Genomic DNA, 20,824 nt, shown 5'->3' on the forward strand with positions numbered 1-20,824 from the left:
TTTTCCTCTCTCTTGAAGTTAATAAGACAAAAACTTCTTCATACTGACTGTTATGAAGTTCTGACACTGGAGACTCCTTCCATAAATGTTGCATAAACATCTCCTTAACTAGATTGGGATCATATACAACGGTATATGAACAAATTATTGATAGATTCATTTATTCAGACGTCTTTTGCAGTACGAGTAGAGGAACCGTAAGTGGTTTGAAATAATTTGCCCCAACACTGATGTATGTGTGTGTGTGTGTGTGTGTGTGTGGTGTGTCCAAGAAACACATATTTAGACCATCGGGAGTCATTTTTATCGTCAGCCGGCTCTGACTTCCCCCTCAATCTCCTTCTAACCGAGAGACACGCCTCCCAAACGGCTCTCTAGTGCGTCATTTCAGTCGAACAAGGAAATGGAAGCCTTAACTCACCGAATCATATCGGCCACTGAAGGTGAGATTTGGAGAGTTAAATAGTATTTAAGATTTAGTGGCAAACATCGCTCACTGAAATGAAGCAGTGTGAGAGAATTATCCCCTTATAGCCGCCAGTAATGCTGTCCTCTTACGCTCGCTTCGGCCGGCGTGAGATTTAATGGCTCGGACGAAAGGTACAGCCATATAACACATCGTCAACAAGATTAACTCTCACATAAATGTCCCATTTTTTATAGTACTTCCTAATTGTCTTATATGTGTTATAGAGTCTAGGAACAAGCTTGTCTGGGAAATATACTGTAGTCCAAATATTAACCTGTGTTAGGTGATGTATAGAAGTGATAAGTGAATAGTAAGTAGTGTTTTTCTCAATGTTTTCGAATAAATAAATGAATGAATAAATAAATAGTGGCATATTTTAAGCTCAAGGCATTAGCATGAATACTGAATACAGAAGAGAGGCTATACCTAGGCAGGGGGTCTGGGTTGCTAGTCTAGTATAAGAAATCTTAGGAAAAGTCCCAGCTGCTCAATATATATAATTGTGGAAAGTCTCATGGATCCCAAAACAGATAAGATAACAGATCCCCATAGTAATCTCAAATATTAGTCCAAAAAGGCTCCATATTGTTTACTGTATTAAGAAATGTTAAGGCGTGTTGTGATCAATGAGCTACACATTACACACCAGTTGAGTTTTAAAGTCTTGTCTAGTCTTAGAGTCGTATCTAATCTATTTACTTGTACATCTGATTTGGACACATTTTTTGTAGCTATATACGGTATGCTTGGGAAAAAAACCATCGGATATTACCGTAGCTGAATGCTGGAAAATGTACAAATCTAGTTGTTTTGAGCAAAATTGAGTTTTTGTGCCAATAATATATTTTGAGAACTATATTATTACTTTAAGAAACAGTATATTTCACCAATATTTAGGTTATTTTCTAACGTCGCCTTGGCACCTGCCTGCAAATATCATATTGAGCAAGCAGCCAGTTTAACACATTAAAAAACAGTCAGTCTGCTGAGAGATATCTAAAACCTCACTAGCTAGATTGCGATTTCCTCTCGATTTGATCAAGTTATTGGATAATTAACATGGCATAGTGAAATGGACGTTCAGTTTGTGATCCTACGCGGATACGTCATCATCAAAACAAAGAAGAGCTCTTACTTGCACTGTTCAGACGACAGCAAAATGTTTTAAAACATTTAAATGACCTCGTAAGGACATTAATAGCAAGAAATTTAGCAAACAGAACAGAAGTGAGTGAATGAATCAGAGATCAGTGGAGTGAAACGATGATGACGAGGCTTGTGACTTTTACTTCAGGTGATGAGACAGAGACTGATATGGATGATGCTGATAATCAAAGTGAGAACTCATTTCCCATTGAAATGCATCATTCTTTAAAATCTGGCAGTAATGATGTTTTTCCAGAAGTCGATTAAGGTGTAAATATAGAGGTATTCGTGGTGTCTTTCAGTAGAATTGGACTGAAAGCTTTAAATAAGCTTTTTTCAGTCTGGTTTTCTTTTGAAAGAAAGCAGATTTTAAAATGCTAGAACTTTACTTCTGGTTGAGATACATACCTACATGCGAAAGAGAAATATACTTCAGTTCAGTGAGGTACTTACAGTGCTCCAGTTCTATGAAAGTGTGGTTTTTATATATCAGTAAGGTGTAAAAACACTTTCCGTGACATCAACTTGAAACAGGAAGTAACGTAACGAGTTGAACCAGGTCATGAACCAGTCAATCTGTGTGTAGTGCTGAGACTGGAGAGCTTTCACACATGATGTGGACCACACTACGGTTTACTTGAAGTGAGCCCCAGACCAGAGATTGATTCTCTGGACCTCTCCCAGGTCAAAAGCACGATTCACACTTCACCAAACCAACTCCAGTGTAAAAACGACCTAAAAATGTACATCTCTATTAAATAAACTGCTCAGATTTTGTTTCTGACTCCCCGTCTTTGCTATACCAGTGATCCATATCAGTGTTTTAACTTATCAGATATATCTCTTCGGATCTTTTTTTAATCACTCGTGCAGTTGAACAGCTGTCAGGACTCGTTAGCTTCTGTAGTAGAACTGTTTCTATAGATGTGCGCTCAAAGTCCTGCCCAGCTCCTGCACCGTTTCTTTCCTGCACCCTCTCATTTTTCCTCTTCTTTTGTTTAGGTAAAGCGAGGGATTAGGGCAGATTTTCCCTCTAAAGTAGTAGTGTGATGGGGCTTTTATCCGTGAGCGTGGAGAAGGCCACAGAGCCGCAGGATTAGAGAACCACAAAGGGTCCTGTTGTGTCCGAGCACAAACTCTGAGAAAAGCAGAAGGAACGCAACTGCCAGCTTGAATATGTCAGCAGGGTGGGAAGTTTACTGAAGCTGAGAGTTAGACACCATGTGACTGAAACCCATCAATAGTCGGGAAGAGCGTTCAGTTTGGTCTGCTAATAGAAAACCAAAGAACATAATTTATGAGTCAACTAATGCATCATAGATGGTCATAGATAAGGGCCGCAACCCCGAATCATCACCTGCCATCACGACCACAAATATTATATTATTAATTAATCACGTTTAGTGAAAACACTTTACACCTCATCTCATGTGAAATTGAATTAAAACATTCAATTTTTCGAGTCATAGTTCATAGTGCATCTCTCAAATTGTCTAGAAAGTGATAAACACCATTTTTAAAAAAGCCTGCATGATTTGCATAAATGTACTATTAATAACTAATTAACGAATTAATAACTAATATTACTCTTAATAATTAATAATAATTTGATAAAGAGCACATTATGACTTGTTTAGAACTCGAAACTTAATTCGTTAATGACTTATAACTAGACTCATCATTCTTGACTTGGGACCCGAATGCTATTTAGTGCTTCAAATATCCTTATTTAATCCTGTTTAGTGCTTTAAGTATCCAGATTTAAATCCAAATAATGTGTGAATTCTGGTTCTGACATTTCCTTAATCTCAGTTGCATCACTCCAGTTCGTAATTGTTCTTAACTAGAGATGTGGACAGGAATGTTTTTTTTTTTTTTCACACACCAGTTATTATTTTTGTTTGTACCTGCCTGTGAGATTTTCTAACAAATTCAGTGCAAGTTTTTTTCCCTCAAAATTCGTCTAAGTTAAACCATCGTGACCCTAACCAGGCAGTGAATGAATGAACGCTGTACATTAATGATCATTTCTTTTCTTCTCTTTATCCTAAGGAAATATAAACTTTTATCTAAACAAATGTAAGTGTGTTTTCATCCCAAATTTGACCCAAATTTTAAAGCTAATCCCACCTGAAATGGCGATGTAGGCTATTAATCTGTAACATTAATAGTAAGCAGGCATATCAGCAGTCTTCTCTCAGCACTTTCTGGATGATACAGTGCGCTTCATATGCGGATGAAGGGATAAAGTTTTGTTCTGAGGATCTGAGGAGAAAACCTGCGTCGTCTTCCAGAGACGGAGAGACGACGACGTCGGCTAAAGAGGCTTTCGGGGATAGAGTAGCCTCAGATCAGAGTAAATGTGGGGAATGATGGAGGAGAAAACAATGAGCGCAGGAGCTAAATCCACACTTCACCATATGAGGAAATATATAGAAGGAATAAAAACACTTGGTTATAGGAATAACTTGCTGTTATAGGAAAATAATCAACTACAGGATGGTGTGATGAAGTTAATGTTATCACCCTGAAGTTGATTATGTTCCAAAAACATCCTGAAAGAATGATGTTATACTTTTTATCCATTTCTAGTTACATCTATTGTAGTCGTTTCCTCATCAGCTTCTTTATGGCAGACGCTCCACATAATATAAGACTATAATAAACATATTTCTAAAATGTGCCGTTATTTAACTAATTGTCGATATGGTGACGTTTTCTGTGAAGGGACGTTTATTTAACATTTACGGAAGGAGTCTCCGGTGTCAGCGCTTTGTAACAGTCAGAGGTAAAGCTTTCCGACATCTCCAGCACAGAGGAGTTTGCGCTTCGTGGTTTCGTCGATTTTTTTTGTCTTATTAACTTCGAAAGTGAGAAAAAAAGAGAGGCTGGTGAGGAAATGACTGTTTATAGCTACCAGTGTAACTATAAATGGATAAAAAATATGATGTTCACAAAAAATGTGTAAACGTTTACATGCAGTATTGCTGTGGTATAAGGGGAATAACACATTTTGGGATGTGATGTGATGTTATAAGCAAATAATCAGCCTCGGCTCCATCAGCGTCTGCATCTCATCAGGAGTTCTGGAGTTTTCCGGGGAACGTGCTCCGCTAGCGGCGTTAATATCTCCTCCTTAAACACTTTCTGTGTGGAAGGAGAAATCTAAAGAGACGCTGCTGAAGAGGAGAAGAGCGTTATTGTTTTAATCCTCTTAGCAGCCGTCACTTTCAGACCGAGTGCTTTTCACACTGAGACTCGTCTCCTCAATCCTAAAATCCCCTGCGCTGGAGAGAGACCGTGATACACACCTCATCTCTCTCTCTCTCTCTCTTTCTGTCTCTCACTCTCTCTGTCTCTCTGTTTCTCAGTCTCTCTGTCTCTCTCTCTCTCTCTGTCTCTCTTTCTCTGTTCCTCTCTCTCTCTCTCTGTCTCTCACTCTCTCACTGTTTCTCAGTCTCTCTGTCTCTCTCTCTCTCTCTCTCTCTCTCTGTCTCTCTTTCTGTGCCTCTCTCCATCTCTCTGTCTCTCTCTCTCTATCTTCCTCTCTATCTCTTTCTGTGCCTCTCTCACTCTTCCTGATTCTTTCCTTATATACCTGTATCTGTGTCTCTCTCTCTGTCTGTCTCTCTCTCTGTCTCTCACTCTCTCTCTCTCTCTTTCTGTGCCTCTCTCCATCTCTCACTCTCTCTGTCTCTCTCTCTTTCTTCCTATCTCTGTTTCTCAGTCTTTCTGTCTCTCACTCTGTCTCTCTTTCTGTTCCTCTCTCTCCATCTCTCACTCTCTCTGTCTCTGTCTCTCTCTCTTTCTTCCTCTCTATCTCTTTCTGTGGCTCTCTCACTCTTCCTGATTCTCTCTTTAAATACCTGTTTCTCAGTCTCTCTGTCTCTCTCTCTCTCTGTCTCTCTTTCTGTGCCTCTCTCCATCTCTCACTCTCTCTGTCTCTCTCTCTTTCTTCCTCTCTATCTCTTTCTGTGCCTCTCTCACTCTTCCTGATTCTCTCTTTATATACCTGTATCTCAGTCTCTCTGTCTCTCTCTCTCTGTCTCTCTTTCTGTGCCTCTCTCCATCTCTCTGTCTCTCTGTCTCTATCTCTTTCTGTGCCTCTCTCACTCTTCCTGATTCTCTCTTTATATACCTGTATCTCTGTCTCTCCGTCTGTCTCTCTCTCTCTGTCCCTCTCTCTCTCTCTCTCTCTCTCTCTCTCTCTCTGTCTCTCACTCTCTCTCTCTGTTTCTCAGTCTCTCTGTCTCTCTCACTCTGTCTCTCTTTCTGTTCCTCTCTCTCCATCTCTCACTCTCTCAATCTCATTTTCCTCCTCTTTCTCTCTGTCTCTTTCTCTATCTCTTTCTTTCCCCTCTCTACCTCTCTTTCCCTCTTTCCCATTCCATCTCACGCTATCTGTCTCTTTTTCTTTTAACCTTCTTTCATTTTTTAAATATTTTTTCCATTATTGTTATTTGTCTTTATTATATCTCTTTCTTTCTTTCTTTCTTTCTGTTTGCTTTAGGTTGTTTTAAGTTGCTTTTGGCATTACTTTCTTTCATAGTGGGCCTGCCTACTCTCTCTCTCTCTCTCTCTCTCTTTCACAGTGGGCCTGCCTACTCTCTCTCTCTCTCTCTCTCTCTCTCTCTCTCTCTCTCTCTCTCTCTCTGAGCCCCAGTGTGATTGGTCGTGTGGACGCCGCTGTGCTTTAAAACCCCCTCACCAGCTCTATGTGGGGGTAAAACACATGCACATACACACACAGACACACACTCACTGCACTCCTTCATCATCATCATCATCATCACCATCATCATGGTGTGTGATGTTCAGGTCTAAAACTGGGATCCGTAAAACACGAGAGCAAACACACAGCCGTTTGAGGAGAGACGCAGCGCTGCGAGGGAACCGGCCTGCAGGTGAGAACACACTTTACCTCACTTTACATCACTGTGTGTGGTTAAACACACACACACACATACACACACACACACACACACTGACTTATGCTGTGAAACTATTACCGGATTGTATTTATTTGTATGTAGAATAATGTAGATTATGTGTATTTGTACCTGGATTGAAAAAAGAGAGAGAGAGAGAGAGAGAGAGATAGAGAGAGAGAGAGAGAAACACATTCACTTTATTTGTTCTTCTACTAAACTCAGTGTTCAGAAAAAGAAAGATATTGCTAGGAAAAAAAAAACATAAACATTAAAAACTCCATCACTGCAACAAATACTGTATCTCTCCTCGAACCTCTGATCGAATCATCTTTACTGTTTTTGTTTTGTTTTCGCTTTTTATGAATTTATTCCATATTTTAAAGCATGACAATACTTACGCTTTATGCATCAATACACAAATTTGTATCATTTGTGTTTATACAGTGTATAAATATATATACAGTGGGGTAGAAAACGTCTGAGACTGCTAGTTAAAAACGCTTCTATTTTGCATTCTTTTCTAATTTAATACAACAATTTTTATTACAAATTTTATTAGACATCAACTTGAGTGAAACGTAGAATCTTTGAATAATTTATGTGAATTTTACAGTGTGCACTCGAGCCAGCGAAGAGATTAGACATGAGGAAAATAGACAAATTTTTATACAAAGCAGTTAACATGCTCGATATCACACTTTTGCTTACATTTAAATAGAAAATGTGACAGTAGAAAAAGTGCAGAATCTTGAATATTACATATTTGTGATATTGAACATTTACGTTCTTTGTCTTAAATGTTTCAAAATTCAAAAACTTTCTGTTTATATTTACAATTTTTAGTGAAAAAAAATCCAGATTTTCAATGTGATCTCAGACATTTGGACCCTACTGTATGTATGTAAATATTAAAACCTCATTTTAACCTTAATCATAAAAGGTAAAGCTTCATAAAACTTGATTATGATAATATCAATCAATGTTTAATCTCTTTAAAAGTTCATTTATTTTCGTTTAAAAACTTTAAACACCAGAGACGTTTGTTCAAAACTAGGGATTTGGTGATTATTATATAAATCAAGCTGTAAAATTTAGTATCGCCTTCTTTACTCTTTTGATTACATTATGATCCTGAGTCGAAATATTACACATGCATTGTTTTTTTCATTGAGTTACACCTCAGTAAATTTCCTACAGAATTTTCTATATAGTATTTATAATCCTAATATAAATCATCTTTACAGAATAACCTGCTTTACATGTACAACACAAATAATTCAGGTTTAAATCAGCTAAAATGTTTAAATTACGCACTGGGTAGGTTTATATGATGCCCCATGACATTGTGCCAACATGGAAATTAGGGAAATATTTCATGTTCGAGTTTACAGTTTGCATTATATGATATTATTTAAAAATTTAAAAAAAAGGAAAAGTCAAAAAGACTTGAAGTGTTCACAAAGAGTTAATTCATCATTAGCATTAGCCATACATGCCATATCATAAGTTAAATAAGTGCATAATTTCTATATACATTATATTATTTACAGTGTAGGCTAATATTTACAGTATGTACACACACATATTGGAGTTTTTTTTTATTTACACTTTCGATTTGAAGTATTTCCAATATCCATTTAACATGAATAATAATAATAATAATAATAATAATAATAACAATAATAATAATAATTATTATTATTATTATTATTATTATTATTATTATTATCCAAATTGTTCTTTATCTAACAAATCTAAACAAATCAGATATTTTTTTACAACCTCAATTAGGTCACGTTCATTTTATATTCAATATTTTTCATTATTTTTGTAGCTTCTCTTATGATACTGTTTACTATAATATGTATTTCTGTGATTGTTCATTATTTTTGGTTCAGTGTGTAGATATGTGTATTTCTGTTTTTTATTTATAAGTGATGTTGTATGCTTGTGTAATATGGGATAAGAAGTAATAATTTATATACATTAATCATTATTAATAGTCAGCTGATAAGAATCAGAAGCCCAGATGTCAGCGTGAGTGCGCACTTAACAGTGTGCAGTGTTTACAGGGGGGTAAAAGTGTGTTAATTTTACACTGTAGCTGACGTCGTACACACTGTCAGGATGATCAACGATGTGTTAAATCGTTTCTCCAAGTCCCCCTGGGGCCACAAAACTCCACCTCGGACCTCGGATAATCGGACTGATTTCAGCTCAGATACCCGGGAAGGGTCGGGGAGGGGGTATTGGGGTGTGTGTGTGTGTGTGTGTGTGTGTGTGTGTAGGGGGGGTATTTTATATTGGTCAGGGTAAAAAGTGAGGAGGGCTGTGTCCCAAATCGCACCCTGCCTCCCTAACGAGTGTGTCACTGTCACACACTGTGCTGTGGTAAATAGCTAGTCGTGGCGGTGTTGATTTGAGACAAAGCCGAATGTTTCATTTAAACCAGTGATAAACATTTTGATTTATTTTTATTTATTTTTATTTTATTTAATATAACCTGAAAACAAGGTTTGTTTTAATTTTAAACTTTTAAAATGTGTAGCTTGCTTTCTTTTACTGAAACTCAATCATACACTCTACACAAATAACACAGGCTCCTCCATGTTACTACAAATGAACAATAGTAACAATATTATCTATATTTTATTTATTTATAACAGCCTTCCGTGATGCATTATGGGGATTATTTTATTAATTATTTTATTAATTATTTTCTTACAGTTTTATTGTCTATAAAGCAGCAAATCTAATCCACTAAATATGCTAAAGCGTCTTTAAAAAGTGAATTCAAAAGTAAATAATTTTAAAAAAAAAAAAAAAACGACTCTTTTTCCCTTTTCTTCTTCAAGAAAAAAAGTTTCCAAACTTATAACCTTCAAATGAAGAACAGCGTACCTGTATAATAATTTTGATGATGATTATAATGTTTATTAGCCTATTAGGATATTATAATATTATTTATTATAGTATTGTTATTCTTATATTTTAGTAATTGTGCAATATATATTCATGCATAAAGGTCATGCATAAATTAATTATATGCATATCAAGATTCTTTTATATGTCTTTTTTTTTCTTAAAATTGCATGATATATGAATTTAAATTCTGTCTTTAATTTAAATATTATTTATATTAAAAAGTAAATGGATTGTCAATGAGTAAAACAAAATGAAGGATTTTTTTTTTTTTTGAAAATTTTTAATGTTCAGGTTTAAAGTATATAATGTGGAAGACAAAAATATTATAAAAATAACATTTCTGAACATTTGCACAGTTTTTGGACTGAAAATTTACACAGTTTAGGATTGTTGCATGATACAAGGAGGGGGGAAATCATCTTCCAAGAAATAACACTAATTAATAATAAATAAATAAATAAATAAATAAATACATACATAAATATTTTTTTTAAATTTTATTTAAAAAGTTATAAGATTGAGAACAACAAATAGTCTATATAAAATATAAATAGTATATATATATATATATATATTGATAATATTTTGTTTATTAGCATAAGTGGTAATCATTCTGCACAACACTTTTTATGTGGACTGAGAGGATGAGGTGTGTGTGTGTGTGTGTGTGTGTGTGTATAGCATTAAATTGATGGACACTGTGCATGAAAAGGTTAAAGAGGTTTATTTATTTTATAAGTTTCTCTTCTTTTCGTTCCTTTTCCTTGCAGTGTTGCACTTATGTAGATTAAAACCTTTATTAAATTTGTAAGTTTATTATTAATGAGTGTTTATTTGAACACAATCATTTCCCTCCACAATTAAATCCGATTAATCTGATAGCTGTCTAACATCAGGAGCATAAATCCAACAGAAAGAGACTATTTATAATAATAATGATAATAATAATAATAATAATAATAATAATAATAATACTTTTCTCCCATTATGGAGACACACTGCATCTGAATGTGACAGAAAGAAACATGAACCAAAAATGAAAATCTCACAAATTCATTTAATCCTGCTGGTTATATTATTCACCAAACTGAATTCCTTACAGAAAAACCTCATTATTGAATTTTTTTACATTTTTTATATGCACATATCATAATGTAATTCTAATTGTTTGGGGATTTTTTTTTTCAGCTTCAAAAAAAAAAAAATATTAAATTCATTATGTATTAAATACATTATTAAATATGTAGTGTAGGTTATACACAGAAAATATTTAAATTATTTAATATCTAAAAATTGAATTATTTAAAATATTGAAATATTTTATACACATAAAATATGTAATATTAACTCTGTAAACTTTGGAAAGCCTGTCTCATTAAACACTAATAAATATAATAATTGGTACATATTTAATCCACTTTTTTTTTTTTTTTTTTTGCGTAATGGTAATGGAAGCCAGGAATCTTTTTTTTTTTTTTTTTTTTTTCTTCACTCTAACAGCTCAGACTACCGAAACTGGAACACTGCTGAACTGGTACTACTACTGATTCCACTCTTAGGGCAATAAAAGGTACTAAACGGTACTAAACGGTGCTTGTCCTTGCAGCCTAGTTTGTGCATTTAATACCTGGAAAGGTGGATACAGTGTAGGGAAGAGTGAAGTTTTAAATGTTCACAGCATGCATCTTTGTGGGTAAAATCTAGGGATGTAGGGTAGCACCTCAGAGACAAGGAAAGGTACTGTTTAGTAGCCTTTTTTTTTCTCAGAGTGCACGCGAGATTGTTTTATTGCAGGATTGCACTGTACATTTCTGCCTTTAACCTGCATATCTTTCTCTCTTCTGTGTGTGTGTGTGTGTGTGTGTGTGTTGTAACTCCAGGCTGATCTCCGCGCCATGCAGCATTACGGGGTGAACGGTGGATACTCTCTCCACGCCATGAACTCCCTGAGCGCCATGTACAACCTGCATCAGCAGAGCGCGCAGCACGCGCCCGACTACCGGCCCTCCGTGCACGCGCTCACGCTCGCGGAGAGACTGGCCGGTAAGCACGGCGCAGCGCGCGCGCGCTCACCTTCAGCGCCACTTCTGCACTTCAGTGCCGTGTCGCACGTGCAACGGCGCGCACACGCGCCCCGTGCACGACGCGTGTCCTGTTTGAGCATGAGTGCAAAAGTTTGCATCCCCCCCCCCCCCCCCCCCCCCCCCCCCAAAATGTCTGATCTACAATGTGTTTTCCACTATTGAGATCTTAACATAGCTTATTCAACTATTCCTATACCAATGCAATAGTGCTGCTGAATTCTGCATTCTGATTGGTCAGAAGGTGTTGATTCATTTTCTATACCAGCAGCACTAACAGCAGTCCAGCTGCAAATTACAGGTTTATATTAACGCTCTGGTTCTAATAACTCACACAGAGACTTGTATCCTTTAATCATTATTCTGTAAGGAAACGTTTATTTAACTTTTATGGAAGGAGTCTCCAGTGTCAGCACTTTGTAACAGTCAGAGGTAGAAGTTTTCTGCCATCTTCAGGACAGGGGATTTTATGCTTTACAGTTTCTCAGTAACATGACAAGATGCATTTTATTCGCCTTGCTAACCTCAGTATAGAGAAAGAAGAAGCTGGTGAGGGGACGACTGTTTATAGCGTAAGCGTACACCAAATAACTTGTTTCATGGATTTTTCACAACATTAAATGTAACTATAAATAGATAAAATGTACGACGTAATGTTTTAATTGAAAAAAAATGTACTTGCTGGCAGTTTGCATCAGTTTCCAGCGTGTTGTTATAGAGAATAATTAGCTTCAGTAACTTCAGTAACTTCATATCATCACACCACCCCATCGTTGATTAGTTTCCTACAACAGCACACCCCAGGTGTTTTATTCCTCACTTCGTAGTAGTGATAGCGAAGGAACGTCTGTGAAACTGAACTTAAAGAAACAGAAATGTAATTTCTCTGTCATTTTCAGGTAGGGTGTACAAACTTTTGCACTCAGGGATACACATCACTCTGAAAAGCTCAGCGTATTTATTTATTTATTTATTTATTTTGCAGCTTCTTTTCATTTGGGATTACTTAATTTTATATTTTTCTTATTCATTAGAATTCTTCTTATTTTATATATATATATATATATATATATATATATATATATATATATATATATATATATATATATATATATATATATATATTTTTTTTTTTTTTTTTTTTTTTTTTTTTTTTCAGTTTATATACAAGCTCAAACACCCATAACCCATCACACAACCTAAAGACAAATGGCTTGTGTTTTTTTTTTTCCAGACATCATCTTGGAGGCGAGGTACGGCTCTCAGCACAGGAAGCAGCGGCGGAGTCGCACGGCCTTCACCGCTCAGCAGCTGGAGGCGCTCGAGAAAACCTTCCAGAAAACACACTACCCCGATGTAGTGATGAGGGAACGGCTAGCAATGTGCACCAACCTGCCTGAGGCTCGAGTACAGGTGTGTGCACACACACACACACACACACACTGGACTACATTAATGCTAAATTATTACATTTCTATCCAAAGCACCATGTACTGTTGTTGTAACAGTAATGCAGTAATGTGTAGTGAAATTCTTTTGCTGGTGTTTCAGCCTATTATTATAAATTATACATTTTGAGGCAAAAAAAAAACATAAATACACCTGAACTGTGTTCTGGATTACTGGAATAAACAATCAAACAATTGATACCAGCAAGTGTATTGCTCCTGAATACAAAGACGTCTTTTTATTAATTATTATTATTATATCAATTAATTTAAAAGTTGACCCGTAAATCCTGTAACAGGATTTTAGTGGGAGTTTTTCTTGATGCATATGTCAAACATCATCACACTCAGACCTTAGAATAAAAAAGTCGTTGCTCAGCGGCCATCTTGGAACAGTTATTTCCACTCATACAACAGCACATGACTATAACCTTGAATGGAGAGGGACCTATAAATCAGAAACACATCAACAAGACAACATTTCACACACAGATTTGAAATCACTGTTAAAATCTGACCAAAGTGGCGCAAATAATGTGTTGTTCAATCTACTGCATGCTTATTTTTTTGTAACAAATGCAACAACGCACTCTATATCTGTGCATGCATCAGGCCAGGCCTTCCATAACTATCTTTTTATCTTTTCATTTTCAGAATATCACAGAACATGTCTATCACAGAACATGTCACATTTGCCACAATAATTTACATGATTATCATTTCTATTCTCTGCTAGGTTTGGTTTAAGAACAGACGAGCGAAGTTCCGTAAGAAGCAGCGCAGTCTGCAGAAAGAGCAGCTCCAGAAGCAGAAGGAGGCGGAGTCCGAAGGAAACCAGGAAGCAGACAATAAAGAAGAAGCACCGCCCACAAGAACACCTCAAACTCCACCTTCACCTTCAGACGGGACCCGAGTCACGCTTCCGCCTCCGGATGAGCTGAGCGAGGAAGTGAACGTTACGTCACCTGAGCACTCGGGGGCGGAGTCAGGAGCAGAGGATATGACTGACAGAGAGGACGAGCCACCATCATTCAGAGAGGAGGTGAAAGGGGCGGGGCCAGCGTTGACAGGTGGCACAACACCACCATGCAAACCACTCAGTCCTAAATCAGGTAACTCACTCAGGCATGGATCCTGAATTTCTTTTACAGCTTAATTAAATAGAAGTGGGATTACTTCTGGGTTAAAGGTCATTCCTGAAGTCGTTTTGTTCCAGTAACCACTGGGCATTAAGTGACACATTTATTGGGGTGGAGGAGGGAAGGGGGCGGGAATAGCTGAACAGTAAACCACAGCCCTCCAATCACAATTGTTTCTGGAGTGAGGCTTGCTCTGATTGGCTGAGACAAAAAATAGAATAAGAAACTGTATCTGCATAAAATGAAACCAAATAAAGCCTTTAGTCATAATGTCTATAGATGTGATATTTATCCCATAGCACTGTTGAATTATCGCTTCTGATTGGTCAGAAAGTTCTATTACAGCAGCTCTATAACATTCTGCAAATAACAGGTTTATATTAATGCGCTCGATCTAATACGTTATCGTTTCCATAGTAACAGCTCATTCACAGGGATTTGTCCGGCAGACGCTTCACTTAAACTAAGTCTAATAATAAGCAGATTTTATAAACTGTTATTATTTAACAAAGAAAACACTTTAATCATTGATTTGTAACATTCTAACAGTCAGTAGGTTTTCCACCACATGAAAGTCTTCAGGACAGATGAGTTTCTTGGTAACATGACAATCTGAGTTTTTTTTTTTATTAATGTCAAGAGAGAAAAAAAGAGACTGATGAGGGAACGACTGTTTATAGCTGCTGTAACAAACGTGAGAACAGGAACTAATGTTTTTCGAGGATGTTCCACAGCAACAAATGTAGCTATAGACAGATAAAAAGGATGTGTTGGTCTTTAATAAATAAACAATTTTATTCACTGGCAAATTGTTGTATTATAAGAGGAATAAAATACTCTGGGACGTGCTTTTTTAAGAAAATACTCAACGTTCATATGGTAGCAGTTACTCTGCTTCATCACACCGCTGCATCACTGATTATTTTCCTATAACAGCATGACACTGATTGTTTTATTCCTTACAGAGTGCATAGTGAGTGATCTTTTTCTTCGTATTCCTTTCAGATTCTCCTCTCGCCTCGCCGTCTCTGTCGTCCTCCAGCGTTCTGGGCAGCGGTTTAGTCCAGACCAACTCCTACGCTTCGTCTCCTCTCAGTCTCTTCCGTCTACAGGAGCAGTTTCGCCAGCACATGGCTGCCACAAACAACCTAATGCACTACACGCCCTTCGACATGGCTACCCCTTCCCCTTCCTCCTCCTCCTCCACCTCGTCTTCTTTAGCCTACCTGGGCATGAACATGAACATGAACGTGAACATGGGCATGAATATGGCGTCTCCGCTCGGCCCGCTGCAGTGCCAGTCTTATTACCAGTCTCTGTCTCAGCAGGTGTGGAGCAGCTTAAACAGCAAGACGAGCAGCATCGAGAACCTGCGCTTCAGGGCCAAGCAGCATGCAGCCTCGCTTGGATTGGACACGCTGCCCAACTGACCTCAGAACTGACCTCAGAACTGACCTCAGAACAGCTGAGATATACATATATACCAGAAATGGATTGGACTTTACCTCCATCCTCATAAATAATGACGCTGTGTATATTTAAACAAGATGAAACACAGAGAAGAAGGACAAACAGAGAAATGGCTTCACTAGGTTTGCCGTCAACTGAAAACAATGGAAATATTATATCAGATATGCATTTTTGCCAATCCATACAAACCTCAGACAAAAAAGTGAGACCTCAAAAGCCAATCTCTCGCATCCATTCAGCTGTGTAAATACACCAGTGTTGCAATTCCTCATGTTTCCAGTACTGCATTTCCACTGAATTCTGCTTTAGACATAAATGACTTGTGCATCAATGCTAAATGTTAGTGTTATAGCCACCTTAAAACCAAGCATATAGGTCATCCTCTCAGTCCAGATAAAAAGTGTTGTGCAAAATGATTACCACTTATGATAATAAACAAAAAATTATGAAAAAAAAAAATATATATATATATACACACACACACAAAAGTGTGTCCCATTGACTTCCATTTATTTTAGCCAAATTTATTTCGCCTCAGGCTGCATGGCACCATCCTGTTGTTAATTATTTTCCTATAATAGCATATCCCCAGGTGTGGATATGCTATTATATTCATTCCTTAATGAAAATCTAACTAAATGCTATCCAATTTTTTAATTAATTGAGTAATACAAGCTAACATTTTCGACTCACTGTATATCACTGAACTTACGTTAGGTATTAATGCAAGGAAATGTCAGCATTTTCATTCTACAAACAATGATTGCGCAATTATTTACATCCATTACATAACACTGTAGTCAGCGGCATGGCCTCATGCCACGTCTTGATCTCTAATGCAGTGCTTCTCAAAACTTTTGCATTCAGGGACCTCTTTAGCTTTTAAACTTTCATAGACAAATTTTTTTTAAAAATCACCGACCCTTTGCCTATGCTTCATAGACTCCTGGGGATCCCTGGACCGCACTTAAAGAATGATGACTCTAATATGTATGTGGATTTCATTAACATAGACTTCATCTCTTCATGAATTCTTCCAGACCAACCTACAGGGCACTGAGGCTTCAGAAACGATGTGAATGTGTCACAGTGAATGACTCATGTAAATACACCACAGTTTGTTTAGGATGATGGTCATTGATGCTAAAGGGATTCACGGCATATATATTTAAAAAAAAAAAAATTAAACTCTAAAACGTTCTGCTGTCGTGTTGCATAGATATTGCTGTCTGGGACTTTTCTCTGGATTGTTTATGTAAATGTGAATAACTTATCTGTGAAATGCAAGAGAATAAACATTATACTTGTGAAACACATGACAAGTTCAAGTTTAATTTGTTGGTATCTAGAAAGCTCAATGCATGACTGCAAATATACCCATAAAGTACTCATCCTACTCACGCACACACACACACACACATGCACAGTGCGACTTCATTCTCACTCAAATTTAATTTACTATGTAACAAATACACCACTATGTGTTCTGCTGTTATAGAAAAATAATCATTGACAAGGTGGTGTGATGAAGCAGAGTTACTGTCACCATCCCCAAATGAATTATTTTCCTATAACAGCTGTCACAAATTGTTTTATTCCTCTTATACTATTGCCAAAAGATTTACTAAAGACTACAATTTTTCATTTATTAATGAACTTTATTAATGAACTTTTATTATATCATATCAAAAGTTAGTTCCTGTTGTCACTTTAATTACTTTAATTTTGTAATTGCAGCTGTCTAATCTACCGCTTCTTTTGGTTTTTGGTCTTTCCCAGAAGAATTTGTTCGGTTTGGCTGAGAGGGTGGGTGTGGCCAGCAGGGGGTGTGGTTATCAGCAGGAATTCTGGTAGCTCTGAAACTCTACTTATTCCATTAATTATTAAACAGTTAATATGTCTCTCAAAACAAAAAATTTGTTGGAAATGTAAATTCACCTACACATACACTACACTATATGACCAAAAGTATGTAGACACCTGACCATCTCACTCATGTGTTTTCGTTAAGTACCCTATTCCAGATTTACTCCCCATTTGCTGTTATAATAACCTCCACTCTTCTGGGAAGGCTTTCCACTAGATTTTGGAGAGTGGCTGTGGGGATTTGTGATCATTCAGCTACAAGAGCATTAGTGAGGTCAGGCACTGATGTTGAGTGAGGAGGCCTGGGGTGCGGTCGGCATTCCAGTTCATCCCAAAGGTGGTCATTGGGGTTGAGGTCAGGACTGACACGTCTGGTATGAATTTAGGGTTAGAAAGTGCTGACACTGGAGACTTCTTCCAAAAATGTTAAATAAACTTCTCCTTCCAGAAAACTTCACCACAACAACGCCTTTTTTAAATATATTTATGTGGAATATCTGCCAGACACATCCCTATGTTAGTAGAAGAATACTTTTTTTTTTGTTGAATAATAACAGTTTTTAAAATCTTTTATTATTAGCCTTAGATTATGTGGAGTGTCCACCATACAAGTCCCTGTCTAAGCAGTTACAAGTTACAGTTATAGAAATTTGCAGCTGCACTATTGTCAGAGCTGCTGTTAAAGAAAATTAATCAACACCTTCTGTCCAATCAGAATCAAGAATTCAAATCACTGTCTCAGAAAAGTCTTCCGAGTGCAGTGATTTCTTAATGTGTGTGTGTTTGTGTGTGTTAAGCTGCTAAGGTCTCCCCAGAGCTCTTTGATGTGTATCAGGACTGTACGTTTTTAACAGGATTTTGCCGGCTGACAGGCGGCTGAATGTGTGGAGGAATTGCGATGGCAGCAGGGCTGGAAAATGCTGGAACAGGATTAGGATCATATTCTAACAGCGCCTGTCACCTCATCAATGAGCTCCGGTTCCCCAGAGACAGCTTGCCTTTAAAGCATGCCTAAAATCTCTAAAAACTGTGTGTGCATGTGTGTGTGTGTGTGTGTGTGTGTGTGTAAGAGAGAGAGAGAGTGTGTGTTGGGATGGTGGGAGTGACACCTGATTGAACGGTGTGCTGTGATTGTTGTTTGGCTCAGAGACTGTTACGTGAGGAGGTCGGGACAGATCCGGATTTTGGGCTAAATCTAATGTTTCTTGTGTGCCTTATTTTAAATATCACTGTGAATCAGGTTTAGAGTTACGCAGAGGCACTTTGGAGTAAAAGTGGCATTAAAGGCTAAATCCGACCGTTTTAAATACACAGGAAAAATGCTCAGTGCTGCTTTAATAATAACTCTCTTGTTGACTCTTTTAATTCTCTTAAAGGCTTTTCATCCAACCTGTGACATATCCGTCTCTCTCACCACTTCCCATATAAACCTCAGTGTTTCTTTCCCTTAGCATAGCTTTTAAGTACAGAATATAGCTAGCATAAGTAGCACTTAATAGCATTATTATTCATTATTAGCTACACTAGACATTGACTACTAGATTTAAGGATTAGTTACTAACATTAACAATTAAAATAGCATTATCTAAGTACTAATGCTTAGCACTAAGTACTATTCATTATCAGTTAGCTAGCTGACTTTGCCAGATTTACGAACTAGCTAGCTAACTAACCATTAAGATAATATTAGCTAAGTAGCATTAAGTAATAGCTAACTTATCCATTGTTAGCTAGATGATTTTAAGTACTAGATTTAAGATCTAGTTCGCTAGCTAACTAACATTAATCATTAAGATAACTTTAGCTAAGTAGAATTAAGCACTTATCTGTTATTAGCTAGCTAGTTAACTTTAACTACTAGATTTAAGGACTAGCCAGCTAACTGCTAAGATGACAATGCCAATTCTTGCAAAATAACCTGAGTCAATAAAATCAACAATGAAAAACGGACAGAAAAATGCCATTTTTTTTACATCATTAGCAGCTTCTAAGATGGGGCAGTGATAAGCATTAGCTATGTGATCAGGAGATTGTGTGTTTAAATTAGTGTTGTCAAAGCTTGCTGGGGTTAAGTAGTTAACACAACTCAAAAAGCTGGTAGAAGCCACCAGATGATGTCATATACTAATTTCCTTATTTGGTGAATCTTCATGATCATTTGCATATCAAAATGTGTTACATGTGTGTTATTGGGAACCATAGTGAACAGTAATTGGTTATTGGGAACAATGGTAATCAGTGATTCGTCATTGGGAACAATAGTTATCATTGGTTGGTTATTGGGAACAATAGTGATCAGGGATTGGTTATTGGGAACAATGGTGATCATGGATTGGTTGTTGGTTGGGAACAATGGTGATCAGTGATTGGTTACTGGGAACAATAGTGATCAGTGATTTGTCATTGGGAAGAACAGTGATAAGTGATTGGTCATTGGGAAGAACAGTGATAAGTGATTGGTGATTGGAAACAATAGTGATCAGTGATTGGTTATTGGGAACAATGGTGATTGGTTATTGGGAACAATAGTGATCAGTGATTGGTGATTGGAAACAATAGTGATCAGTGATTGGTTATTGGGAACAATAGTGATCAGAGATTGGTGATTGGTCATTGGGAACAATAGTGATTGTCTTTGGTTTGTGTTTTGTTTCAAGAAGGGAATTACCCAGTTGTGGCTTGAGTTAGCTTGAGGCTTCATCCAACTTTATTTACTAGTGACTGTGTAAACATCGTTTGCTTTTTCTGCAGTCAGTACAAGTGTTTTGAATTATAAGAAAGTCATCCAGAGTCCAGCTTTTATGCTACAGAAAACATATTTTCACACCACACATTTTCTGTTACTGTTCCAACCTAGCTTTAGCATTCAGCTAATTTGTAGAGTTATTATCATGCAAGCTAACGTGAGAGGTCATGAATAAAGCTGTAGCCTTAGCTAATGTTTTCCTACATTTTTTGGTTGCTTGATGAAAGGAGCAAGAGTTTAAACTGTTAAACTTTAACTTGAGTAAAGAATTTGAATCTGTACTGCCTGGCAGTCACTGAGAGGCTAAATCTCTCCACACACTTCCTGAAAAGTGGATGAGACGGACTCGAGTGTCTATCCTCGAGACTTTGGATGCTAATCCTGACACGCACCATCTGCATTTTTCCGTTTACTCTACATGTTTAAGCACATTTGCAAAGCATTTATCACTTCAATGTAAACCAATTTGGCTGTAAGGGCCTTGGGGCACAGAGAAGCAGAAAGGAAAAGCCCAGACATAGCAGAACTCAGTGGGAGACGTGCAGCGAGCACTACTGATAGCAGAAAAAAGAATCGTGTCCAGAAGCTATGCTTTTCATTCTG

At 37.0% G+C, this 20,824-nt stretch overlaps 1 protein-coding gene across 1 annotated transcript; it reads left to right on the forward strand.

Moving 5' to 3' along the window:
- Nucleotides 1-6,271: 6,271 nt before the first annotated feature.
- On the forward strand, nucleotides 6,272-16,910 carry LOC113545856 (diencephalon/mesencephalon homeobox protein 1-B). Its single transcript, XM_034298567.2, has 5 exons — nucleotides 6,272-6,519; nucleotides 11,352-11,514; nucleotides 12,787-12,965; nucleotides 13,737-14,112; nucleotides 15,145-16,910. The coding sequence occupies exons 2-5, from the start codon at nucleotides 11,367-11,369 to the stop codon at nucleotides 15,567-15,569; spliced, it is 1,128 nt and encodes a 375-aa protein (XP_034154458.1). The 5' UTR covers nucleotides 6,272-6,519; nucleotides 11,352-11,366; the 3' UTR covers nucleotides 15,570-16,910.
- The last annotated feature ends 3,914 nt before the right edge of the window (nucleotides 16,911-20,824 follow it).

This window comes from Pangasianodon hypophthalmus, chromosome 2 (assembly GCF_027358585.1).
Source record: "Pangasianodon hypophthalmus isolate fPanHyp1 chromosome 2, fPanHyp1.pri, whole genome shotgun sequence".
NCBI lineage: Eukaryota > Metazoa > Chordata > Actinopteri > Siluriformes > Pangasiidae > Pangasianodon > Pangasianodon hypophthalmus.